Source organism: Thalassophryne amazonica, chromosome 13 (genome assembly GCF_902500255.1).
Source record: "Thalassophryne amazonica chromosome 13, fThaAma1.1, whole genome shotgun sequence".
Lineage (NCBI taxonomy): Eukaryota > Metazoa > Chordata > Actinopteri > Batrachoidiformes > Batrachoididae > Thalassophryne > Thalassophryne amazonica.
The window spans coordinates 91963938-91986650 of NC_047115.1; the positions used below are offsets into that span (position 1 = coordinate 91963938).

The 22713-nt window shown below is 39.1% G+C and overlaps 1 protein-coding gene across 3 annotated transcripts in view; it reads right to left on the bottom strand.

Annotated features, from left to right (window-relative positions):
• LOC117522911 (arginyl-tRNA--protein transferase 1) overlaps positions 1-22713 on the bottom strand; it is a 243334-nt gene that overhangs the window by 165478 nt on the left and 55143 nt on the right. For 2 of the 3 annotated variants that reach the window (XM_034184337.1, XM_034184338.1), the window contains one exon: positions 11789-11917. The exons of the other annotated variant lie outside the window; for it this stretch is intronic. In XM_034184337.1, coding sequence (XP_034040228.1) covers positions 11789-11917 — 129 coding nt within the window. The remainder of the gene's footprint in view (positions 1-11788; positions 11918-22713) is intronic. 3 annotated transcript variants of the gene reach the window in all.

Here is a 22713-nt window from a genome sequence, read left to right on the forward strand (position 1 = left end):
ACCCTCTCTACTTTTAAGATTAGGCTTAAAACTTTCCTTTTTGCTAAAGCTTATAGTTAGGGCTGGATCAGATGACCCTGAACCATCCCTTAGTTATGCTGCTATAGACGTAGACTGCTGGGGGGTTCCCATGATGCACTGTTTCTTTCTCTTTTTGCTCTGTATGCACCACTCTGCATTTAATCATTAGTGATCGATCTCTGCTCCCCTCCACAGCATGTCTTTTTCCTGGTTCTCTCCCTCAGCCCCAACCAGTCCCAGCAGAAGACTGCCCCTCCCTGAGCCTGGTTCTGCTGGAGGTTTCTTCCTGTTAAAAGGGAGTTTTTCCTTCCCACTGTAGCCAAGTGCTTGCTCACAGGGGGTCGTTTTGACTGTTGGGGTTTTACATAATTATTGTATGGCTTTGCCTTACAATATACAGCGCCTTGGGGCAACTGTTTGTTGTGATTTGGTGCTATATAAAAAAAATTGATTGATTGATTGATTGAGCTTGGCTGATGAAAACACCTCTAATTGCTCCGGCATCACAGAGGAATTTTCTACAGCTGCAGCTGTTCTCATGCACTTCATAACATGGAGAACGTATTTGAAATTATCTCAAAGGTAATTATTTGTAATATATATTGTAATGGCTTGTTAAACAGTTGCATTTTCATTCCTTCTTATGAGTAAAATGATGTTTATTACAGAGTTAACATTTTGTCATATTTGTTCAGATGAGCTGCGCTGTTATGCGCTGACGCAATGACACACAGTGTTCTCGAATAGACTGCGCAGTGTTCCTGTGTTCACAAAATTAATGCATGCCAGATATTTTGAACATTTCAAAATTTTCTTTGCACACTTGCACACAGCTGCGCAAGTGCGTGCAAGTGTCAAAGTACCTTAAGTATGTACACGAGCACTGCTTGAGATCTGATAAGGATGTAAAGGCACCTTGACACTTGCACGAATTTAACCCCCGCACTGCCGTGCCATTCGTCGTGCCAATGCGACCCGCTTTGTGCCGCTGAACACTGTCTTATATAAAATAATTATTTTGTAGCCGATGACACATTTGCTTTCAGAACTTGGCTGACCAAACCATTCTGTCATCGCTCCTGGAATCTACAGCTGCAGCTTCTCTCATGTGCTTTATGACGTGAAGAAAGCATTTGGAATATTGTCTCAAAGGTAGTTGCATTTTCATTACTTCTTATGAGTTAGATAATGTACCTGTAAAATTATGTGTATTGTGGATGTAACATCTCGTCATAATTGTTCAGATGCGCTGCGGCAATGAGACGCATACACTCACAATGACAGTGTTTTTGAATAGACTGCGCAATGCTCACATCTAGTTCACAAAATTACTGCGTGCCAGAGATTTTGAACATTTTATAATTTTCATTGTGCACTTGCACCCAGCCGCACACAGCTCAAGCACATTTTACAAGGAGTTTACTCCCTGGCACGCCAGATTGCGTGCCAGTGCGGGGATCAAATTCACGGAAGTGTCAAGGTGGCTTAAGAAAAGAATGAAAGCATCCACTGTGTGTTATCAGCTTAACAGGGAAGAACTGGATGGATTTACCAGCAAATTCAAACTCTGTACTAGTCAGATAGTATTTATGTTTTATTAACCTTTATTTAACCAGATAAAAAGCCATTTGAGAGCGAAAGCTCTTTTGGAAGGGTGACCTGGCCAAGAAAGGCAGCAGCACACACATAAGAAGCAAGTTAACAACATCAAGATCATGATTAAAATAAATAAAATAAAAGCAGTTTACAAATAAAAGATCCAGTTTAGTCATAGTAACAATATATGTTAAAACAATTTAAAATCACAGGCACTGTTCAAAAGATTTCCATTCTCGGTCTCTTAAAATAGAGAAACCGTTCAGAGAAATCAACCCAGACAGTTTCCAATTCGCAATTTCAGTGCGAACACAAGGTAAACAAAAGCACAACATGTCATTTGAGTGCAAAGCATAACGGCTTTCAGATCTCCGAAGTAAACTGAATAAATAAACTGGAACCAGCCCAAAAAGATCGTTGTAAACCAGAGGCATCTAATGTGTGTATCGCCTTACATTCAAATAAGGCATGCCAGCATTAGCATACAACTCACAGTGGCAGGTGAGGTGACTACAACCAGTGATGAATGTCAGAGCACAATGGTACAGCGGGGTCAAGGACTGTAGACAACTGGATGTAGCACACATATACAGGACATCACTGTAGCCCAGTACAGGCAAGAAGGTAGCAGCTATCAGGAGCTTCTGAGCTCTTGAAGAAAAAAAAAAAAAAAAAAAAAAAAAAGACATTTCTATAAAGGAAGCCTGGCTTCACCCTTAATTTGGAGATCAAATGTTTAATATGAACTTTAAAAGAAAGCTCTATCAATAATTAATCCCAAATACTTGCAGCTGTCGATTAGCTCAGGAGTTTTACCTCGGACAATTTTAATTAATGGTATATTCTCCAAGGAAATAGGTGACTTTGAAGAAAAAAAAAAACATTATTTTGGATTTTTCAGCATTCAAGACCAGTTTGAATTTCTCCAGGCTGTACTGCACTACATCAAAAGCAGACTGCAAAATTTCAAATGCCTGTGTAATTGAGTCTAAACAATATATTACAGTGTCATCTGCATAAAGATGAGAGAAGGCATTTGATAGGTTTGCATACAGATCAGTAATATAAATTGTGAACAGAATAGATCCAAAAACTGAACCTTGAGGAACACCTTTTGTGGCTTCAGGGAAGGTGCCTCTAACATCAGCCATCTGAACGCACTGCATCCTACGTGCCAAGTAATCTGCAAATCCAGTGCCTCAAACACATCATTTAAAACTTTTAAAAGAGCAGTAACAGTGCTATGTTGCTTCCTAAAATCAGAGTGAAAAGGGTTTGAAAAATAGTTTGATTCTAAAATTTCCTTCAATTGATCACAAACCAACTTTTCAAACACTTTTGCCAAAATGCATAATTTTGAGATAGGTCTGTAATTATTGACATTTGAAGGTTTGCCTTCTTTTAACGGTGGGGAGGACAAAAGCAGATTTCCAAACTTTAGGGAGTTTGTTTGTGCTTAGGCTCAAATTAAAAATACAAGTTAGAGGCTCAGCAATCAGATCTGTAGCCAACTTAACAAAAAATTGTTCCAATTCAACATTTTCAACACCCTGCAGACCTCAGAAACACATACAGGTTTAAAGTGTAGGTGACACCAACAAATGTGCACAAATAATCACTAAAAATGATGACATGTTGAGATTTTAAAAAATCCTGAACAATAAAAGTCAAAAGTGCAGCTGAAGGATAAACAACAGCTGTCTGAAGCCTACGTTCAATTTCAGCTCTCAGCCGCAGCCATATTGTTGCTACATCATCACCGGAACGACACCTGCTGACTCAACCCCAAATCAATTGTTAGCAGGGCGGAGGTCGAGCTGTTTTCGGACAATCTTTTTTCTAGTGTGGAGCTTTTTTTTTTTTTTTTTTTTTTTTAAGTCCAGTCTGAACATGTGTCTGAATAAGATGAGGAGGACACAGCCTTATGGTTTTGAGCCTTATATAGATGACAATGAGGGAGACTAAACCTTAGAGGAAAACCTTCAGTCTGACAACAGTGACGATATTGGCCAAGTTCAGAACACAGAACAGTGATTATAAAAAACAATAAATAAATAAATAAATACTGCAGATGACTTTGGCATGCGGGTGGAGGTGATCCTTTTTTTGCCAGCTGTTTGGTCTAATCAACTGATTAAAAAAATTAGTTTTACGATCTGGGACATCACAAAAAAGTGATGGTGTGGATTTTTATTAATGATTTGTTTTTCTGAGAAACATGTATATTCAAATCTGAAAAATGTCGAGGGCCTGAAAATGTCAGCTATTTTTATAATAAATATTGTTTCCTTCTTGAATACAGTTAGTGTACGTTAGTAGCGTAACATGTTATTACTGATCCGCGACCGGCACGGTCGGCTACAGGTGTAATTCATTTGTTGCGCCTGCAGCTGATGGTTAGAGTCTCTCCTGTTTGTGCTGCAAATTAAAAGACTGGAGCAAATTAAAAGACTGGAGAAGCCGCCGACGTGTGTGTGGATTGGGAGGTCTGGGCGGCTTTGCTTGAGCTGCTGCCCCCGCGACCCGACTCCGGATAAAGCGGAAGAAAATGGATGGATGGAGAAGCCGCCGACACCGTGTGAGTATGCTCATCAATAAAAGTGCTCCACCTGTCAATCATAAGGATTCTGTTGGCGAGAATTAACCATTTTATAAAAAGCATCCGTCACCAACCCGAACCACTCGGTGGAAACAGGGCTGTCAGTAGCCTGTAAAAATCCATAAATTAATGGGACGATTAAGATAATGGTTCTGGCGCTGATGCCACTTACTCCTCCTTCTCCAATGTCTGGACTCGCCTGGAAGTTCCTGGTTTTTAGAATATTTATCTCTTCATAAATTTCTGTTTAATTTTAGCCTTAAATACTCAAAAAATAAATAAATAAATAAATTACATATCATGTCACCTACACTTTAAAATGAAATGAACATTCAACAACAGGGCATCTTAGAACAGCAGATTAACTATTTAAAGAAACTTTTTTATTACTGTTGAGGGAATTAAACAAGTGCCCTATTTTAATGAAATGCTGATTAAAATAATTTAATATGCCACACGTATCAGTCAGATTTGTAGCATCTTTGACCAGAAAATTAGGCAATTAATAAGGAGAAATAGCCAGGGAGACATGTTGAAAATGGTAATCATTTTAAATGCATATGTGTGCTGAAAATTACTGGTTTCTAAATAAGAGGCACTGAATACCACAACTTTGGGCACTTTCTGTAAAGGACTTTTTCAGAGTCATGATATTTAAAAAAAAAATGCCTTCAGAAGAAGAACCACGAAATTGCTTCCATTTTCTTTTTATTGTAGTAAGGTAATTCTATGCTGCAATCAGAGCAAATTTTTTAATGGTAAACTAAAATATGTCAAGATTTTGCCGTTATTGTAATTCCATTGTGTCAGACTGGTGTCCTGTCCTGGGTGTACCCCGCCTCGCGCTCTGTGACTGCTGGAATAGGCTCCAGCTCCCCGCGACCCTTAATTGGACAAAGCGGATGATGATGAGTGTGTGTGGGTGTGTGTAATTCCATTGCCATAGAACTGACCAGGACGCTATAATTTGGCAGATTGTTTTCATGAGTACACTCAATAGCTTGAATTTTGCAATCATACATGTGACTGTATACCCTGTAGCTCTCTTTTTATAGAATGACTCAATACATAAATATTTAAAGTGATATCTGACATGAACACTGTGTGATTAAAAAAAAGTGAAGTGTGTACAATGGTACGTATGGCATCATAATTGAATCGTCTTGTCTGATGGTTACAGAGAACAACCTCAGGTCTCTTACTCACCAAAACAAGAGCTGTGTCATGTCAGTAACTTTTGAAACAATCTCTTCTACTACACATGGAGCTCATCATCCATCTCTCAAGTTTCCCTTTTCTATAGTAAACACTCATCTGTGTACGATTAGGAGGGCAAGCAGCCGTCTCACACAAACACGTCTTCAACACCGTCCTGGCTCGAACACACAGTTCGTATAAACGCACACATCTGCTTAAAGCTAATTGCTACTTAGGCCCTCATCGCTGTGCTCGCTACTCACTGAAAATCACTTCAACTGACAAGATGTCTGCATTCTCTCTCAAACATTAAGAAAAGACTCTGGTTCACATTCTATTCTTAAGACTTGACAACTGTAAAGAGCTTGTTTTGTATTTTAATCCCTCAGTGGTTCGCTGAAAACCTCCAGGAATCTATCCAAAATGATGATGATAATAATAAAAAAATACTCAGACATAAAGGGACTGTTCAGCTGGAAGACTAACCAAGAACACTGCACATTACTTACAGGAACCTTTACAAATCATTTGGCTATTCAATATGACCATAATTTAATTAGTGTTGATTCACAGGACTGACTGGTCCAAAAGTTATTTTTCCTCCTTATTTTCCACTATTTTTTTTAACACCACTTCCCAGTTTATTTCCTTGTTGTTTTTCCCCTCATGCTCTTGGTTAATGTCCTGACCATCAGGAGGAGTAAATACAGACGTAGCACAATTTGTTTCACTGAAAATGAATGCCACATGTGCAGGAACTCGGAGTTATGGCTCAGCAAAAGAGTTAAGACCAGAAAGTGTGAGTGTGTGTGTCTCTCCAAATAATTCCAACTACACAGATGTGCTGTCGTGGTCTGGATATCATGGATGGCTATGAAAGAACAATGTCTGGTTCTCTTCCAGTCATGGCATGACAGAAAACATATACATCCTTAAACAAAGCGTTTTCCCTGTAGGACAATGTCCCATGTAATGATACTGCATTTTTGGCAGGGCAACAAAAACAAGCTCAGATATAATCACCTGGCACAGAGCCAGGCGGCAGCCAATCCACATTCTACTTTGAACAAACTAATTAATGATTTAACAAATATCTCCATGAATTCTAAATGACCCCCCGCCTTTGTTGGTATCAGCAGCAGGCACAGAACAGTGTCGCACCGAAATATCAACGCGCCAACAACTAAACGTGTTTCCCACTTCATAATGAGTGCTCCAGGACAACGGAGAACTCTGAGCTGCTGGGAAGTGATTCTGCAAGTCAGCCAAGAGGCTGATGAGCAGCAAAATAAAATCAGCAGCATTTACTGTTTTGGGATCATTAGTGGTTGTAAGAGTAGTGAGTCAAACGAAGGGGAAGACAGAGTGAAAGCATTTTGGGAGTGGGAACACTTTGGTCTGGCACTGAGTAAATTTACTGCAGTGGGCAAATCCTGAAATACACAGAGCCAAATAAAAAAAATAAAAAATCCTGAAATACACAGAGCCAAAAATTAAATATAAATCCTATAATGCACAGAGCCAAAATTTAAAAAAAAATCCTGAAATACACAGAGCCTAAATAAATAAATAAAAAAACCCTGAAATACACAGAGCCAAAAGGCTGTGACAAGGATCTGCTAAAGACACTTCAGCAGGTACAAGAATTTCCCATGGGCTGCCAGATATCAAATGTGGCGCTCTTTATTCAACTTTCATAGATAAAGCCGCAATGTGCACAATTTGCAGGAATGATCGATTCAGGCATGAGGCATCTGATGAGAAAAATAAATAAATAATAAAAATTCTTGATAACTTTGTCGATCTCTCAGGTGCAACCCTCATTATTCCTCTTGATTATAGTATTTTGGCCATATTCCAGGCTGAAATTGCAATCTTTGTACAGAAATAGTTGGCAAAATTCAATGATGACAGAAATCCAAGAAATCCAGTAACAGTATTCATTTGCGAGCACAAAGTTACACCTCATGACAATCCAGTAAAAAAAAATTACATCTGTCCCTAATGGTAGGCCTACAACATCGCACAGCAGTAAACATACCTGAGTTGTACTTAAGAATTTTCAATATTCGATTAGACTCTGAATATTTTGGCTTCAGAAACAGTGATCTATCAACAGAGAAAGGTGACAAAACCCCAAGATATGTGTGAGTTTCAGCTCTCAACTGATCGTGCACCAGAAATTTTCATTTGAACTCAGGGTGAAAAATAGTCAAAATTCCATCCTTTAATACTGAAGGCACTTTCAAAAATTCATAACTTGTCAAAAAAAGATAAAATTTCTTTCATATTTGAGGGTGTTATGTAGGATGATATCCTTTATCAACTGACAAAGTTTGATCCGGATGTGATTCAGATTACAGATTTTGTGGCCATTTAAATTAGGACAAATTGCCCACTGTTTACCTGCAGAGGAATTTATTCAGGCCTTGGTGAGATTATTCGGCTCCATTCTTATCTCAAACCACAAAGACAATAAACTGACTTACACATGGACTGAAGCATGCTCCAGTTTTTTCCCTTTCACCTCCCTTCCTGCCCCCCCTGCGGCAGGTCCCCGTTCTTCCCAAGCTGGCAGGCGGCGCGACTCCAGTTGCAGCGGCTACACACACTCACATCGCCTCAATTTGGAAAACAGACTGTTCAAGTTTAGTGCACATAAACAATGTCAAATGTATATGTGTTGTCTTAATTCTGATGTGTGCCATTATTACGGTAAACAAGTAATAATTGTGGATTAATTGCTGTTTGTCTGTGGAATGTGAGTTTGGCAATCTCATTGTAATGACAATGATAATAAAGCTATCCATCCATCCATCCATCCAACATGGAAAACCCAATTGAATGTATATTTTGCATTAAATCTCAATCAAAAGTGCCTCAATTGCTCTATTTTTTTTTGTTGTTGTTGTTGTTATGGATTTAACTACACCAAAACTGGACGGAGGTTTCAATTTTATGCCTGTTTATCTTCCAGTTATCAGTCAGAAACCAAGTGCCAAAAAGCAATAATAAAGTGTGCATGGAAATTCAGTAAGGTATATTTTATATATTATATTCCAATTCTAAGGTGGAACTATGCTAGTATACTAAGGTATATCTAAATATCTAAAAAGGAAGAGTAAAATATAAGAGTAGAGCCACTTAGGTGCTTGGTCTTGAGAACCAGGGATGGCAGGTTTAAAAGCTTTTTTTTTTAATCCCATGGGAACTCTCCCTACCCACCCAAGTATATATATAATAATAAATAATAAGACATAAGAAAGATAAGACATCAGAAGCTATGATGTAATGTGTATTGTTATCTATGTAAAGTAACTCTACTAGCATACTATAGGAAAATAAAAAGCATAATCTATATGCTATCAAATGGAAACCTAAGAACTTAGGTACTATATGTTGATATCTTTAAAAAGAACACAAACTGATGAATCATTAAAAATCTACACCATGTAAAATAAAATTGTAAATAATGAAAATAAGCTAGTTCTAGTTAGAAGAGCTAAATTAGCCATTAATAAGCCAACGGTACATAGCAAGCTAACAAGATAAAGAAAAACGGTAATTCGTGTATAAAGTACAATAGCGTAGTTAAACCTACAATAACGGTATTAACAAATACAAATAAAGATAAATGTGGACAAAAGTATGAATTAAAGAACCAATTATTTTGTAAGCTACGATAAACAGTGCTACCGCCGGCTAGATAAGCTAACGTTAGCTGTTAGGTATAACTAATTGTACCCCACTCCTCCAGTATTTCCATAAAAATGAGATACCAAGGTTCTGTGAAAATCATCTCAAAAAGAATTCAGAAAACAAAAAAGCTGAAAAAAAATCTAATTTACCCCATGAAAAGCAACTTCTAACAGGACTCTGATTTTTTTTTTTTTTTTTTTTCCCCAAGGTAAAAATTTGTGGAATTGGAAACTAGTGTTGGCGGAGGTTTGTGCTCTATGAGCACAGTGCTCTAGTTAAAAATAACTTAATGAGCAATGAAAATAAGGAACTGCTGCTTGCAATTCTGAATGAGAACAAGTTGTACAATGTTCTACAGAATATTTTAAAATACTTAATTGTTGTATTAAATTTCAATATAAACAGTATCAGTGAATTAAAAAGTCAAAATCCTTTGTCAAAATCATTCAAAGTACAATGAAAAAAGTGAAACATCAGTGCACTTCATTCAAAGTACTTACTTACATTGATCTAATGGAAAATTGTGCTTTCCAGTTTAAATCTGCTGGAATCACTTTACCAAATCATAAATATACATTATGAAAAACTAAAAAAAAATGCTGTAACAAATTACATCAATTTTTTAAAGTTGATCCAAAGTATTTTTCTTTTTCAGTGTACAAAAGAGAGAAAAGGAGTAAAACTCTGAATTTACAGCTAACTTTTTTCCACAAGAGATTAAGATGTCTACACTGTCTGGTGAGAAAGTGACAAGAATAATTTATTTATAACCCTTCATGGATAAATACATTCATCCTGATTCCAGAGAGCAGACACTCAGAAACAGGTGGGAGCTCTTTCAGTCAGCTTGGCTGAGTGGGCGCTTTGCGCTCAGAAGAGACGATGGACACTTTGTCCTCAACTCTTCAGCTACGGCCACATTAGCTACATATCATGGCAACAAGCAGTTGGCTTTATCCCTTGATGGCTGTTCCCGGGCCTTGCTCACTACATGTTCATAAGATGTCTTGTAATCACTTCAGAGGTGTTATGTGGTTACACAAATAGTGTTTCAAGATTTTAGAAGTTTATTTTGTGCTAACTTTGACAAAACATGGGAAACAGATTTGTTTCTGTCAACTTGGATTATTTTGTTAGGGCAAACCAGCTGATGTCACACTGCCTATTCACTTGGATTGTTGTCGCTGTGTCCTGTCACCCAGTGTTTGGATACAATAGACTTCAGGTGTATTTTGGTCATGTCTAGGTGGTGGTAGTGTGACCATCATTTATTGCTACTGTAAAACACCCACTCTGATTGAAAATGAATGGCAAAACATCCCTTTGCTTTTGTCGCTTGTAGCTAGTGTGACCAAGGCTTTAAGGTTAATGGAGGTTGTTTTTTTTCTTTTTTTGTGGTTGGATCCAGACGTGTTGAGCCTGTCTGTAGCACAAGGCTGCGTGAGCGTGCACCAGCAGTGGGAGTTACAGTCTCTCTCCAATTAGGCTTGTGTGAGCATGGAGCAGCTCTATTTTTTTCCCCCAACTGCAAACTTAACACAGTCATCACTTTAAAATCAAGTGCCAATGACACAAAATCACAATTATTTAAATGCTACAATTAATCCGATTCACGTGTGTGCCAAACTGTCAGGGGGAAGGTCCCTACAGATGAACTGTGAATCGTTACACCACAAAACTGTGGAAATTTCCCACTCCTGCATAATGTGCTTTGCACTGTACATTTGTCAGGACGTCTTGATGTGTTTTTGTACATTTGTGAAATACAGATGTGTACTGTACATTTAATCTGTGTGTATACGTTTGAGACACAAATTAAATTTCATTGCTCACAAAGTTGAATTGCATGTATACAATCTATAATTAATCAATGAATCCTATTCTTCAATAACACTATGTAACAAATTTTTATTTTTGTTTTGTTCCTGGGTACACAGTGTGTTTTCCTAACCTGTTATGCCTTAAATAAATAGAAAATAGCTGTTATTCCACAGAAACTTTGCTTCTGTGATCAGGACAATGATATTTTGAAATTTGTCTGTTTTCAAGAATATTCTCGATTCGCCTTCACTACTACTGAGTAGTCTTCCAGAATATTCTTTAACTGCTAGAACTGTCCAGAATTTTCTAGAAGTTTCCAGAATTATCTAGAAATTTCAAGAAACTTTTAGAACTTTCTAGAACGTTAACAAAAATAAAATCAAAGTTTGTGCTGAATGTAGTCATTTTTCCATAGACTTTAGACATAAGCAGTTGAAATATAACACTTAGAAGCCAGGAACAAAAATTGTGTTACATAGTGTAATCAATGCACAATGAAATTTGTTTTGAAGCTTTTAGAAATATTCTGGAGAAAAGAATAACAGTGGCAGATTTTTAACCTTACTTTACCTTTGTTCTAGTAAACATAAGTGATTTCAAGCAGCTGTGTGCCATGTAAAGCCCAAAGGATTCAAGTTTTTGTTCCAGCAGAAGACCTCAGCAGGGGATTTTACTTTGGAGCTCATCTCACTGCAGAGTTCAGTTCATCAGCTGCTGAGGTGATCGGCCACAACAAAACTCTGCACAGTCTTGGCCCATTGTCAGCACACAGTTGCCAGTCTCTGCTGTAGGTTGAGTACTTCTGAGTGCAGTAAGTGTGACGTGCGGCAGTGAGGAATGATAACCATGCAGTACCTCGCTCTCATTACATTCGCTGGGGTCGTCACCGTGAACGGCCATCTGGTAGCAGGCAAACAGTGCTGCTGACTGTTCATAGGATGCTGTGAACTGAGGGTCCTCAAAGTTGACCGGCACTAGCCTCACCTTCAAGCACAGGGTTGTGAAGGAAAAGGGACATGTGAGATGGAGGGAGGCTGTATGAGATTTACAAGGAATTTAAGAAAAGAAAAAAAAAACTCCATAAACAAAAGGGGAAGAAGGAGAAGGGCTGAACAGTGTGGGAAAACACGAATAGATGAGAAGATGAAACAATGTTAAAGAACTGCTTTGAGATTCTTGGGGTCACGTCAGTCTCTTACTGAATGTAAGCGAGTTTTACACATAAAGTAATGAGATGTTTGGTAACCTTGAAGGTGAGGCGAGGGCGCAGTCTTTCTTCTAACCACAGCTCCTGAATTTGATGACTTTCACAGTCAAACTCAATACAAATTCAAGGACATCCTGAAACACAACACATATTTTTAAGTTTGGCTTTATTTTAAATACGTTCATTTATGATGTCATAACTGGCAGCCGATCACTGCCAGTTTACTAAAAACTGAGCCGTTTTGCAGAGGCCTGCAGCCAGGAGTGTCCTATCCGGTTGAAACCATCATATGACTATCTTCACTGGTAGAATCCAATAACCACAACCTGCGTCATACTTCTACCCACAAATTTAGTTGAATTAATGTGATCAAATGACTAATTGTGCATACAGTTGCCTGGATACAAAGCCTGTCAGTTCAAAGCCAGAGACTCATTATACGCCAAACTAAAGTTATCCATAATGTAAGACTATCGGTGTGACCACCTCTACCTGTGGCGTGAAGGTTTTTTTGTTTGTCTGTCTGTTTGCTTGCTTAAGAAACCTGATCAAATCTAGGCTCTGGTTTCCTTTGTACCTTCTGGAAAAATGCAGCTGAAATTTTTAAACTTTTTATGAAAATCCTTCTCTGTTACACTCGCACTGCTGTACAACTGGTGGCACAATAGATAAAAGTTACACTGTGCACATTTTCTTCAATCACAGCCAAAGAGGACTTCAAATTCTGAATTGCCAAGGGTGTGTTTTGGAGCCTTCCCTCAATAATTTCATTCTTGCATGGATACAAAAGTAGTAATAACAAGAGCGATTAGAGATTTCTGACCTCCGCCAATCCGGATCACCTCCAAAATTCAGTGGAGTCTTCTATGCCCTAATATCTATATTTGGTACAAATTGGGTGAGAATCCGTGAAGTAGTTTTGAACATTCAAAGCCTATATAATAGGAAATCTTGATCCAGAATGTGGATCCGGATAACCTCCAAAATTTAATGAAGTCTTCCATGGCCTAATATGTATCCGTGATGAAAATTTTGTGAGAATCTGTGATGTAGTTTTGACATAATCCTTCAACACCTATATAAAGTGAAACTTAATCCAGAACCCGGATCTGGATCCAGATCACCTTCAAAATTTAATGGAGTCTTCCATGGTCTAATATGTGTCTGTGTTGAAAATTTCATTAAAATCCATGAAGTAGTTTTGACGTAATCCTTCAAAGCACATAAAAGTGAAATTTAATTCAGAATCCGGATCATCTCCAAAATTTAATGGGATCTTCCATGGCCTAATATGTATCTGTGGTGAAAATTCCGTCAAAATCTGTGCAGTAGTTTTGACATAATCCTGCTATCAGACAGACAGACAGACAAAAAATAAATGCTGATGATTTTATTACATCCTTTGCGGACGTAATAATAACAATAATAATAATAATAACTTCAAGATGAGGATTCTTCATTGTCTGCATTCACAAAAAGTTGGGAATATTCTCGACTTTCAGCTAGCTTAACTGAACTGACCACGTGTGCTTCAAGCATGGTGGTCAGTTCAGTGGGTGCACGATTGCACAGCAAAGAGACAACAGACACTTCGTCCTCAACCCCTGAAGTTGTGACAGTCTTTCTGTGTTTAGGTCCAGAAGTGCATTGACAACGCTGCACTGTTTTTAAGGTGCAGCACTGTCAACATGAACAAGCAGCTACATTCCCTCCACCCACACTGTGATTTCACAGCAACTGCACTGAAATTAAAAGCAGTCACCCTGAAAACAAATCACCATGATACAAATCACACCTCGATAAACTTTTAAAATAAATCTGCAGTTCATGTGTGCCGCCCGTGTGAGCATGCTATATCAGATTGAAGAAAAATACGAGTGCGTCATTTCGGAGCGTCAGCAGCAATTCATCAATTATCGCCTCGTTTCTGCTTCAAACTGCACTCCAGTTATCTATGTCAGTGAAAGATAACTGAAGCTTCTGTACAACAATCATTTCCACATAAATTCAGCATTATTCCATAAAAGACGGTGGAGCGATCAGAGCACGACACTAGCACATCTGAATTTGATGTGCTGCTGCTGAGCTTATGTCATTACGGAGTGTCAGCAGCGATTCACCCATTATCACTTTGTTTCTGCTTAAAACAGCTTTGTTTCTGCTTAAAACTGACTTTAAAATGATTTAAGAGGTTTTACTTTGTCATCTGATGGTTAATAATCACATTATTCCCTTTGATCCCTTTGGGTGTAGAGAATCAGACTCAGTGCTGTTGTCATGCTCTGATCACCTCACCATCTTTTATTATGAAATAATACTGAATTTATGTGGAAATGATTGGTGTACAAATGCTTCAGAGATCTGTCACTGAGATAGATAGTGACTGGAGTGCAGTTTTACGCAGAAACAAGGTGATAGAGTGAATTGCAGCTGACGCCATGAAATGACGCATGCACAGTGAAGGCAGAGCGAACCAAATTTTACGGAGGACCATTCAGTCAGCAAGACCAGCAATGTGGAGAAGACACTTGGCACACAAACATCGCAAGGACGTTTAATATCATGATCCCTGTGTGAGCCGGATTTTACCCACATTTGCTTTGAGACCTTAGCAAATCCTGGTGAAATCCATGTCCTCCCAGTGTACACCTATGTTTTGAAACTGGGAAATTTGTTCTGCTGAATGCAGCTCTTTGTGCCGCGAGTGGAAATGTGACATCATCTGTCCATCAGAGCCCTTGTCCCATACGCTTTTGGAGGTATAGTCTGTTAAACCTGCTGATTTAAAGCTGAAAGCACTCCACTGTCATAGTGTACAGACGCAACATTACAAAAACTGTCACTGTCTAATCATTTACATATGTATGACTAGATATTGAACAGGGACCATAACCTAAAAGTGAAACTGGGACCGGTGTCACAGACCGAACGGTCCGCCCCTAAAAATCTGTCCACCTTTTGCATCTGCGTACGCACCATTTCGGAGCTCTGCAGCTCGTCTAAGACAGTCTCTTCACCCAAAGCGAGCAAATGGATTAATGGGATTATTAACCATCAGATGACAAGGTAAACCCTCTAAAATCATTCTAAAGTCAGTTTTAAGCAGAAACTCGCCGAAATTCCATGACGGTTTGAAATGGCCGACGCGCAGTGAACGCATCAGCTCGCAGCTCATTTAGCTGTGGCGCTCTGATCGCCTTTTATGATAAAATAATGCTAAATTTATGTGGAAATGACTGTTGTGCAAAAGCTTCAGATATCTGTCACTGAGACAGATGATGACTGGAGTGCATTTTCAAGCAGAAACAAAGTTTTAATCCATGAACCGCGTCTAATGACGCATGCGCAGATGCAAAAAGTGGACCGATTTTTAGGGTGTCGTTCGGTCGGCGACACCAGATCTTCAGCCAATGGAAAACCACAAGTTCCCTTTTGGAGTACCAAAGAAGTGCACTATTGTAGCAGTGGAAATGTGTGCAAAGATCTGAAACAAAATTTTAAAAGAGGCATACAGGACTGACTGGACTGCACGCAGAAAGTCTACCTCTCATAACCACTGTAGGGTAACCAAGCAGAAATGTGATTCTACTTCAAACGCAAAGATTTAATGTGAGGACAGGGTGGTGAGGGGTAAAAATGAGGTAAATGTGTGAATGTTAGGAGGGTTCAGTTGATGAACTGCCCTCCCATACACTGAAACAGCTCAAGACTAATGACCCTAGCTGGCTGACCGAGGGCCAACCCAGACACCTGAAGAAACACTGCTCTCAACCATGGTGCATGGAAACATTTTCCCCTCCATTTCCTCTCTGTTTGACTCTCACACTCAAACAAATTCACTGTTTTTAATGCAAACACATTAATCCAATTTCATTTGAATAGATATTATGGGCTAGACCCAACAAGTTGTGTGAAAATTAGTTGGTTTGTAAAAATGTCCTGCATAACGTGAAAATATCTTCAACTTTCCTGCCACTGTTGCTTTCTGTGGCTGGAGCTCAAAAGGTAATGACACCCATTCTCAACCACACCCCACATTTTCAACATTTCACTCATTTGCAAGTCTGCCGACTTTGCAATGTTGGAATAACAATTCTCTGCATCCACCTATTTAACTGGTTCCTCCACAGAATCTAACTGAATCCATTCCAGAGCACAGCAACAATTTCACCAAATTCCCTCAAAGTTAAATATACCAAGTTGCCCAGGCTACCAATTCCCATTGCAGATCTGTGCTGGCTCCGCTGTTGCAACCCTAAATGCAAGGGACCAGCCGAAAGACAAACAACAATCCAGGGTAGCCATTTTTAAAAAGGACTAACATTCTTGAGCCTCACCTGTTTTTTGCACAGAACACAGACATGCAATAAATTCTATTATAGGACACACTCAGAGATTTTATTGATTTGTTTGTGAAATCTGCCCAGCTCTTCAGGAATCTTGTTAAAAAACCAAGCGAAACGTCCTCGCGTCAATCAACCCAGTCCAGTCGAAGATTCAAGCTTCTCTACTATGGAAACCACCTGGACAACTGAGAGCCTTCACAGAAACTAACAAACCAAGCAAACTAAGCAATAAACAGACTGTTTCAAAAACACAACATCCTTCTAGCAGCTAACCAAATATGCAGTTAAAGCTAATGAAGTCCTGATTGTGTTTTTTACAAACCAATCCAATCCCAGATGAACTCAGCTTTGATCTACCTTTTACAGTCTTTTGGTTGGGGTTTGCCATTAGTTGTCCCCCAAATCACAATTCTACATCTGTGCAAGTAGAAATGATATCCATATCTGCACGCCTCGCATAATGTGGCATGCCCACGAACCCAGCTTCACTCTGTCTGTTGGGGAGACACAGCAAGATGGCGACTCTCCCATATGAAGTAAACCAGACATGACTTCAGTGTCTACAGAATATTTTTGGCCACAAAATCTTGTTCACAAGCAATAAGCAGTCCTGTGTCATCACTTATTGAATAAGTGCTTACACAACACTTTTTATAGTAGAAATATTACTACATATCACCCCTGAGGCCCAATGGTGCTGGTGCTTATCCCCGGATTCTGTTGCGTCAAGGAAATGACAGACTATGATTCACCCAGGAGGAGAAAAGAGTCCGATGTAGGTTAAGGTGCCCTGACACTTGCATGACTTTGATCCACACATTTGTACGCACACTGTCGTGACGATGCCACCTGCTGTGTTCCCAGATGGACGCTGTGCTGTGTTCCACTGGCTGCCACGTGCTGTGTGCTGGACGCTGCGTATATAAAATAATTATTTTGTAGTGGATTAAGAATTTTCTCTTTCAGTTGGCTGTTGAAAACACCTCTAATCGCTTACGGAATCACCTCAGACTGTTCCAGCTGGAGCTTTTCTCACGTGCTGAATGAAGTGGAGAAAGCATTTGGAGTCCTCTAAAACGGTAATTATTTGTCATGTTTACACTGTAATGGCTTGGTAAAACAGTTGCATGTTCTTTCCTTTTTGTGTGCAGCTGTAAAAGTATGTTTATGAGAGATTTAACATCTCAATCGCTGACGCAACCACTCGTACTGTTCACTTCTTCTTTACTCGACTTGACATGCTGCACGTACCATCTCACCCACCATTAAGCATCAACACGTAGTGCTGGTAAGTAGATTGTGCAACCTTCACGGCCATTTCACATTTGTTGCATGACTTTGATGCATGAGAGATTTTTTGAACATTTCAAAATCCTCTTTGCGCAGTTGCACGTGGCGGCGCACATCTCACATTCAGTCTACACCGGTTCACAGTGAGCTTACTTACCAGTACGGCACACTGCGTACGGGTGCGTGACTCAAAGTCGTGCAAATGTCAGGGGGCCTTTACTTCCCCACCAAGGCTGGTGACCACACACACAGCTGGCTGGACTGGGGCAATGCAGGTAAGTCTTAAAATATTTTAATATGCTGGCCTGGTGACCAATTTCAGGACCAATATATAGCAGGTTCTGGTATGCTATACATTAGCTGCAACAGGGTTAATGCCGCAAATCTCCAGTACAACAAAAAACCTGCAGATTCATCACTTTCTTCAAGAACTGGATACTGTTAGCATATCTCACCCATATTGGCCTCTCTTCATTGGCTTCCTGTTAATTCTAGAATAGAATTTAAAATTCTTCTTCTTACTTATAAGGTTTGAATAATCAGGTCCATCTTATCTTAGGGACCTCATAGTACCATATCACCCCAATAGAGCGCTTCGCTCTCAGAATGCAGGCTTACTTGTAGTTCCTAGGGTTTGTAAGAGTAGAATGGGAGGCAGAGCCTTCAGCTTTCAGGCTCCTCTCCTGTGGAACCAGCTCCCAATTCGGATCAGGGAGACAGACACCCTCTCTACTTTTAAGATTAGGCTTAAAACTTTCCTTTTTGCTAAAGCTTATAGTCAGGGCTGGATCAGGTGACCCTGAACCATCCCTTAGTTATGCTGCTATAGACTTAGACTGCTGGGGGGTTCCCATGATGCACTGAGTGTTTCTTTCTCTTTTTGCTCTGTATGCGCCACTCTGCATTTAATCATTAGTGATTGATCTCTGCTCCCCTCCACAGCATGTCTTTTTCCTGGTTCTCTCCCTCAGCCCCAACCAGTCCCAGCAGAAGACTGCCCCTCCCTGAGCCTGGTTCTGCTGGAGGTTTCTTCCTGTTAAAAGGGAGTTTTTCCTTCCCACTGTCGCCAAGTGCTTGCTCACAGGGGGTCGTTTTGACCGTTGGGGTTTTTATGTAATTATTGTATGGCCTTGCCTTACAATATAAAGCGCCTTGGGGCAACTGTTTGTTGTGATTTGGCGCTATATAAATAAAATTGATTGATTGATTGATTGTTGCGATAAAGAATTTTCGTAAAGCAATCACACCTCTGAGTAGCATGTTAAGCAGTCTGCATTCACACTTAACAAAATACCACTGTTTAGATGAAATTCAAAGCTATGGGCCAACAAATCATTATAGTGGAGCAGATAACTAACAATTGTTCATTTCTGGAAAGAAGCACCAAAGTTGGCACAAATACTCCTTAGACATTACTCTTTTGAAAAAACTGAGTAGCCACTTGAATTTTCAGTAGGCAGCCAGGTAGGGGTCAATTGAAGAATTACACAGGGGTCAAAATTTAAAAATGCTCCAATCATATTGAAAGCATCATATGACTGAATGATATGGAGTTATGGGGTAAAAACAACAAGAATGGTGACAAAAGGTCAATTTCAGTTGGTACAGGGGTTAGAAGTTAAAGTTGCTTCAATTTTGGTAAAAAGTGGTGCAAATTATTGGTTGAACTAATAGGATTAATAAATGAAATAGTTTCGACTGTGTTGAATGCTTGGTCTGCAAGGTAAAGGTAGAGCAATGTCGGCGTCCATTGGATTCTATGACCTGTGACATATGTTACCCTGTAACATGATAACTAATCATGCCACATAGTGCAAACTATTCCTTTTTAAAACCCTATTAACTCAACCAATAATTTGCATCACATTTTACAATATTTAGAGCAACTTTAACATCTGACCCCTGTACAAACTAATGCTGACCTTTGTTACCATTCTTGCTGTTTTTTACCCCATAACTCCATAACATTCAGTCATAGATAGTCCAAACTATACCTTTTTGGTATCGTTTTGATCAGACAAATAATGTGGTATAGCTTTCAATATGATTGAAACATTTTTAAATTTTGACCCCTGTGTAATTCTTCAATTGACCCCTACCTGGCCACCTACTGAAAATTCAAGTGGCTACTCAGTTTTTTCAAAAGAGTAATGTCTAAGGAGTATTTGAGCCAACTTTGGTGCTTCTTTCCAGATTTGAAGGATTCCTCTGTAAATATTCTGTTATCTGCTGCACTATTATTGTACAACTTGATTATGCTGAGACGGCCTGTTGTGTGACTACTATAAAAAAGTATTTCATTACCAAGGTATCACACAAGAAACCTCTCATGATGGCTAAAAGCAAAGAGCTCTCTCAAGATCTTCCCAACCTTATTGTTGCAAAACCTACTGATAGCACTGGTTACAGAAGGATTTTGAAACTTCTGAATGTTCCAGTGAGCACTGTTGGTGCCATAATCTGAAAAGTGTAAAGAACATAATTTCACCATAAACTGGCCATGACCAGGTGCTCCTCGCAAGATTTCTGACAGAGGAGTAATAAGAATTCTCAGAAGAGTTGTTCAAGAATCAAGGACCACTTGTGAAGAGCTTCAGAATGACCTGGAATTAGAAAGCACAATTGTTTCAAAGAAAACAATTAGAAATGCACTCAACCACCATGGCCTGTGTGCAAGCTTACCACACAAGACTCCAATGCTGAAGAAAGGGCAGATTGAAGCTCGTTTAAAGTTTGCAGCACAACATTTAGACAAGCCTGTGAAATACTGGGAGAATACAATTTGGTCAGATGATAGTAAAATTGAACTCTTCGGATGCCATAACACACACTGCACATCACCACTACAGTGAAATTTCGGAGGTGGGAACTTCATGGTGTGGGGCTGTTTTTCAGCAGACAGCACTGGCAAACTACATATCATTGAAGGAAGGATGAATGTAAAAAAATGTACAGAGACATTCTGAATAAAAATCTGCTGCCATCTACCAGGATGATAAAGATGAAACAACAGTGGACAGCAAGAAAATGATCCCAAACACACAGCGAAGGAAACTCTCAACTGGTTTCAGAGAATGAAAACAATGGCCCAGCCAATCACCTGACTTGAATCCAATAGAAAATCTATGGAAAGAAGTAAAAATCAGAGTTCATAGAAGAGGTCCACGGAACCTTCAAGATTTGAAGACTGTGTGGAAGAATGGACCAAAATCACATGTGAGAAATGCATGTGTCTAGTTTTCACCTACAGGAGGGATCTTGAAACTGTCATTACAAAAAAAAAAAAAAAAAAAGCTTTTGTGCAAAGTATTAAATGACAGCAAACGTGCTGAATACTTTTTGTGTCATTTCACATTATTACACATAACTTCATTTATGGGCTGTGGGCAGTGGGCGACAGACTGTGGCTGCCCACTGCCCCCAACTCAACAAAAGCTTTGGTACATATTTTAGAAAAATAGCGTTAACCATTTGAATTTCAAAATGGTGACCATTTTTCAAGATGGCCATTTCTGGGCACAGAAACACCTAAATGCCACAGAATTTTTCTACTGGACAAATTTTGATGATTTTTCAAATAAATCCTATGTTTTAAACCACAAGGAATTCAAATTTACAACTCTAAAACTACTTCAGAGCTTCTGTGTGCCATTTCTAACAAGTAATGCTGAAATACGAGCATTACTATAATTATTATAAATCGTATATATACATGACACATGGACAAAGCAGGCATTCATGGAGTCATTTTGAATCCTGCTTCAGGCACTTCCGGGTCAATTGCATGAGACCTTAAATTGAAGGTGCCTTTTATCCAGTGTATGCTAGAGCAAGTAAAAGATGCCAACCATGGAGTAAATATGTAACATTGTATGAACTCCAAGCCTAATATCTCATTATTAACTATTGTGAGCCACAAGAACTTGACTTAGAGGGCTGCTACCAATCAATCAATCAATGAAATATAGAATAGAACAGAATATCTGCGGGTCACAGAGCTTTCTCTTATTGTGCCCTTGTTCTGTGGAATGATCTCCCTGCGTCAATAAAACAGATTCTGTGGAGATTTTCAAGTCCAGACTTAAGACGCACTTATTTTCTCTTTCATATGGCCAGCATACTGGTACAGTTTTGTTTTACGCTTTTTACTCTTAATTCATTTTATTAGTAATTGGAGCGGGCCGCGGCCTCAACTTTACCTAAATTCTGGGTCTTTTAGTGAAGTTTAGGGCTAGTAGCCGGCGATCACCTTAGTATTTCTCTGTTTTCTTGTTGTTTAATGCTGGCAAATTATACAGTATTTCTTGTCTTCCTGATGCCTGATTCTGTTTTTTTCTCTCTGTTTAAGGTGCAGCTCCATCCAGAGATGGGAGTTGTTTTCATGTTAGCGATCCTCCTGTCCTGTGCGCCAACAGCATTTCTTGTATATTTGTCCGTGAATTGTTCAGTAATTTATGTTTTGTAGCATGGCCCAAGCAGAGGGTCACCCCTTTGAGTCTGCTTGAGGTTTCTTCCTCAGAGGGAGTTTTTCCTTACCACTGTTGCTCTGGGGTTGGTAAGGTTAGACCTTACCTGTTGTTAAACACTTTGAGGCAACTCTGTTGTGATTTGGCACTATATAAATGAAAATGAAGTGAAACTGAAATAATCACAGCAAAACATGTATCACAAATTATGCTCAAGTGAGCTGCAAGAAGTTAGCAAACATATCACAAATTATGTACAAGCAGAAGTGAGCCAAAAGAACTTGCCTTAGAGGGCTGCACTATCAATCAATCAATAAAATATGGAACAATCACAGCAAAACATTTATCACAAACTATGTACAAATACCACAGAAATGTCTGCCACATAACATGAAACAAGGACAATTCAAATGCAGGTCACCATACAATGCCCACGGTTTTGGTTTAATGGAGCCAGTGATATCATCAGAT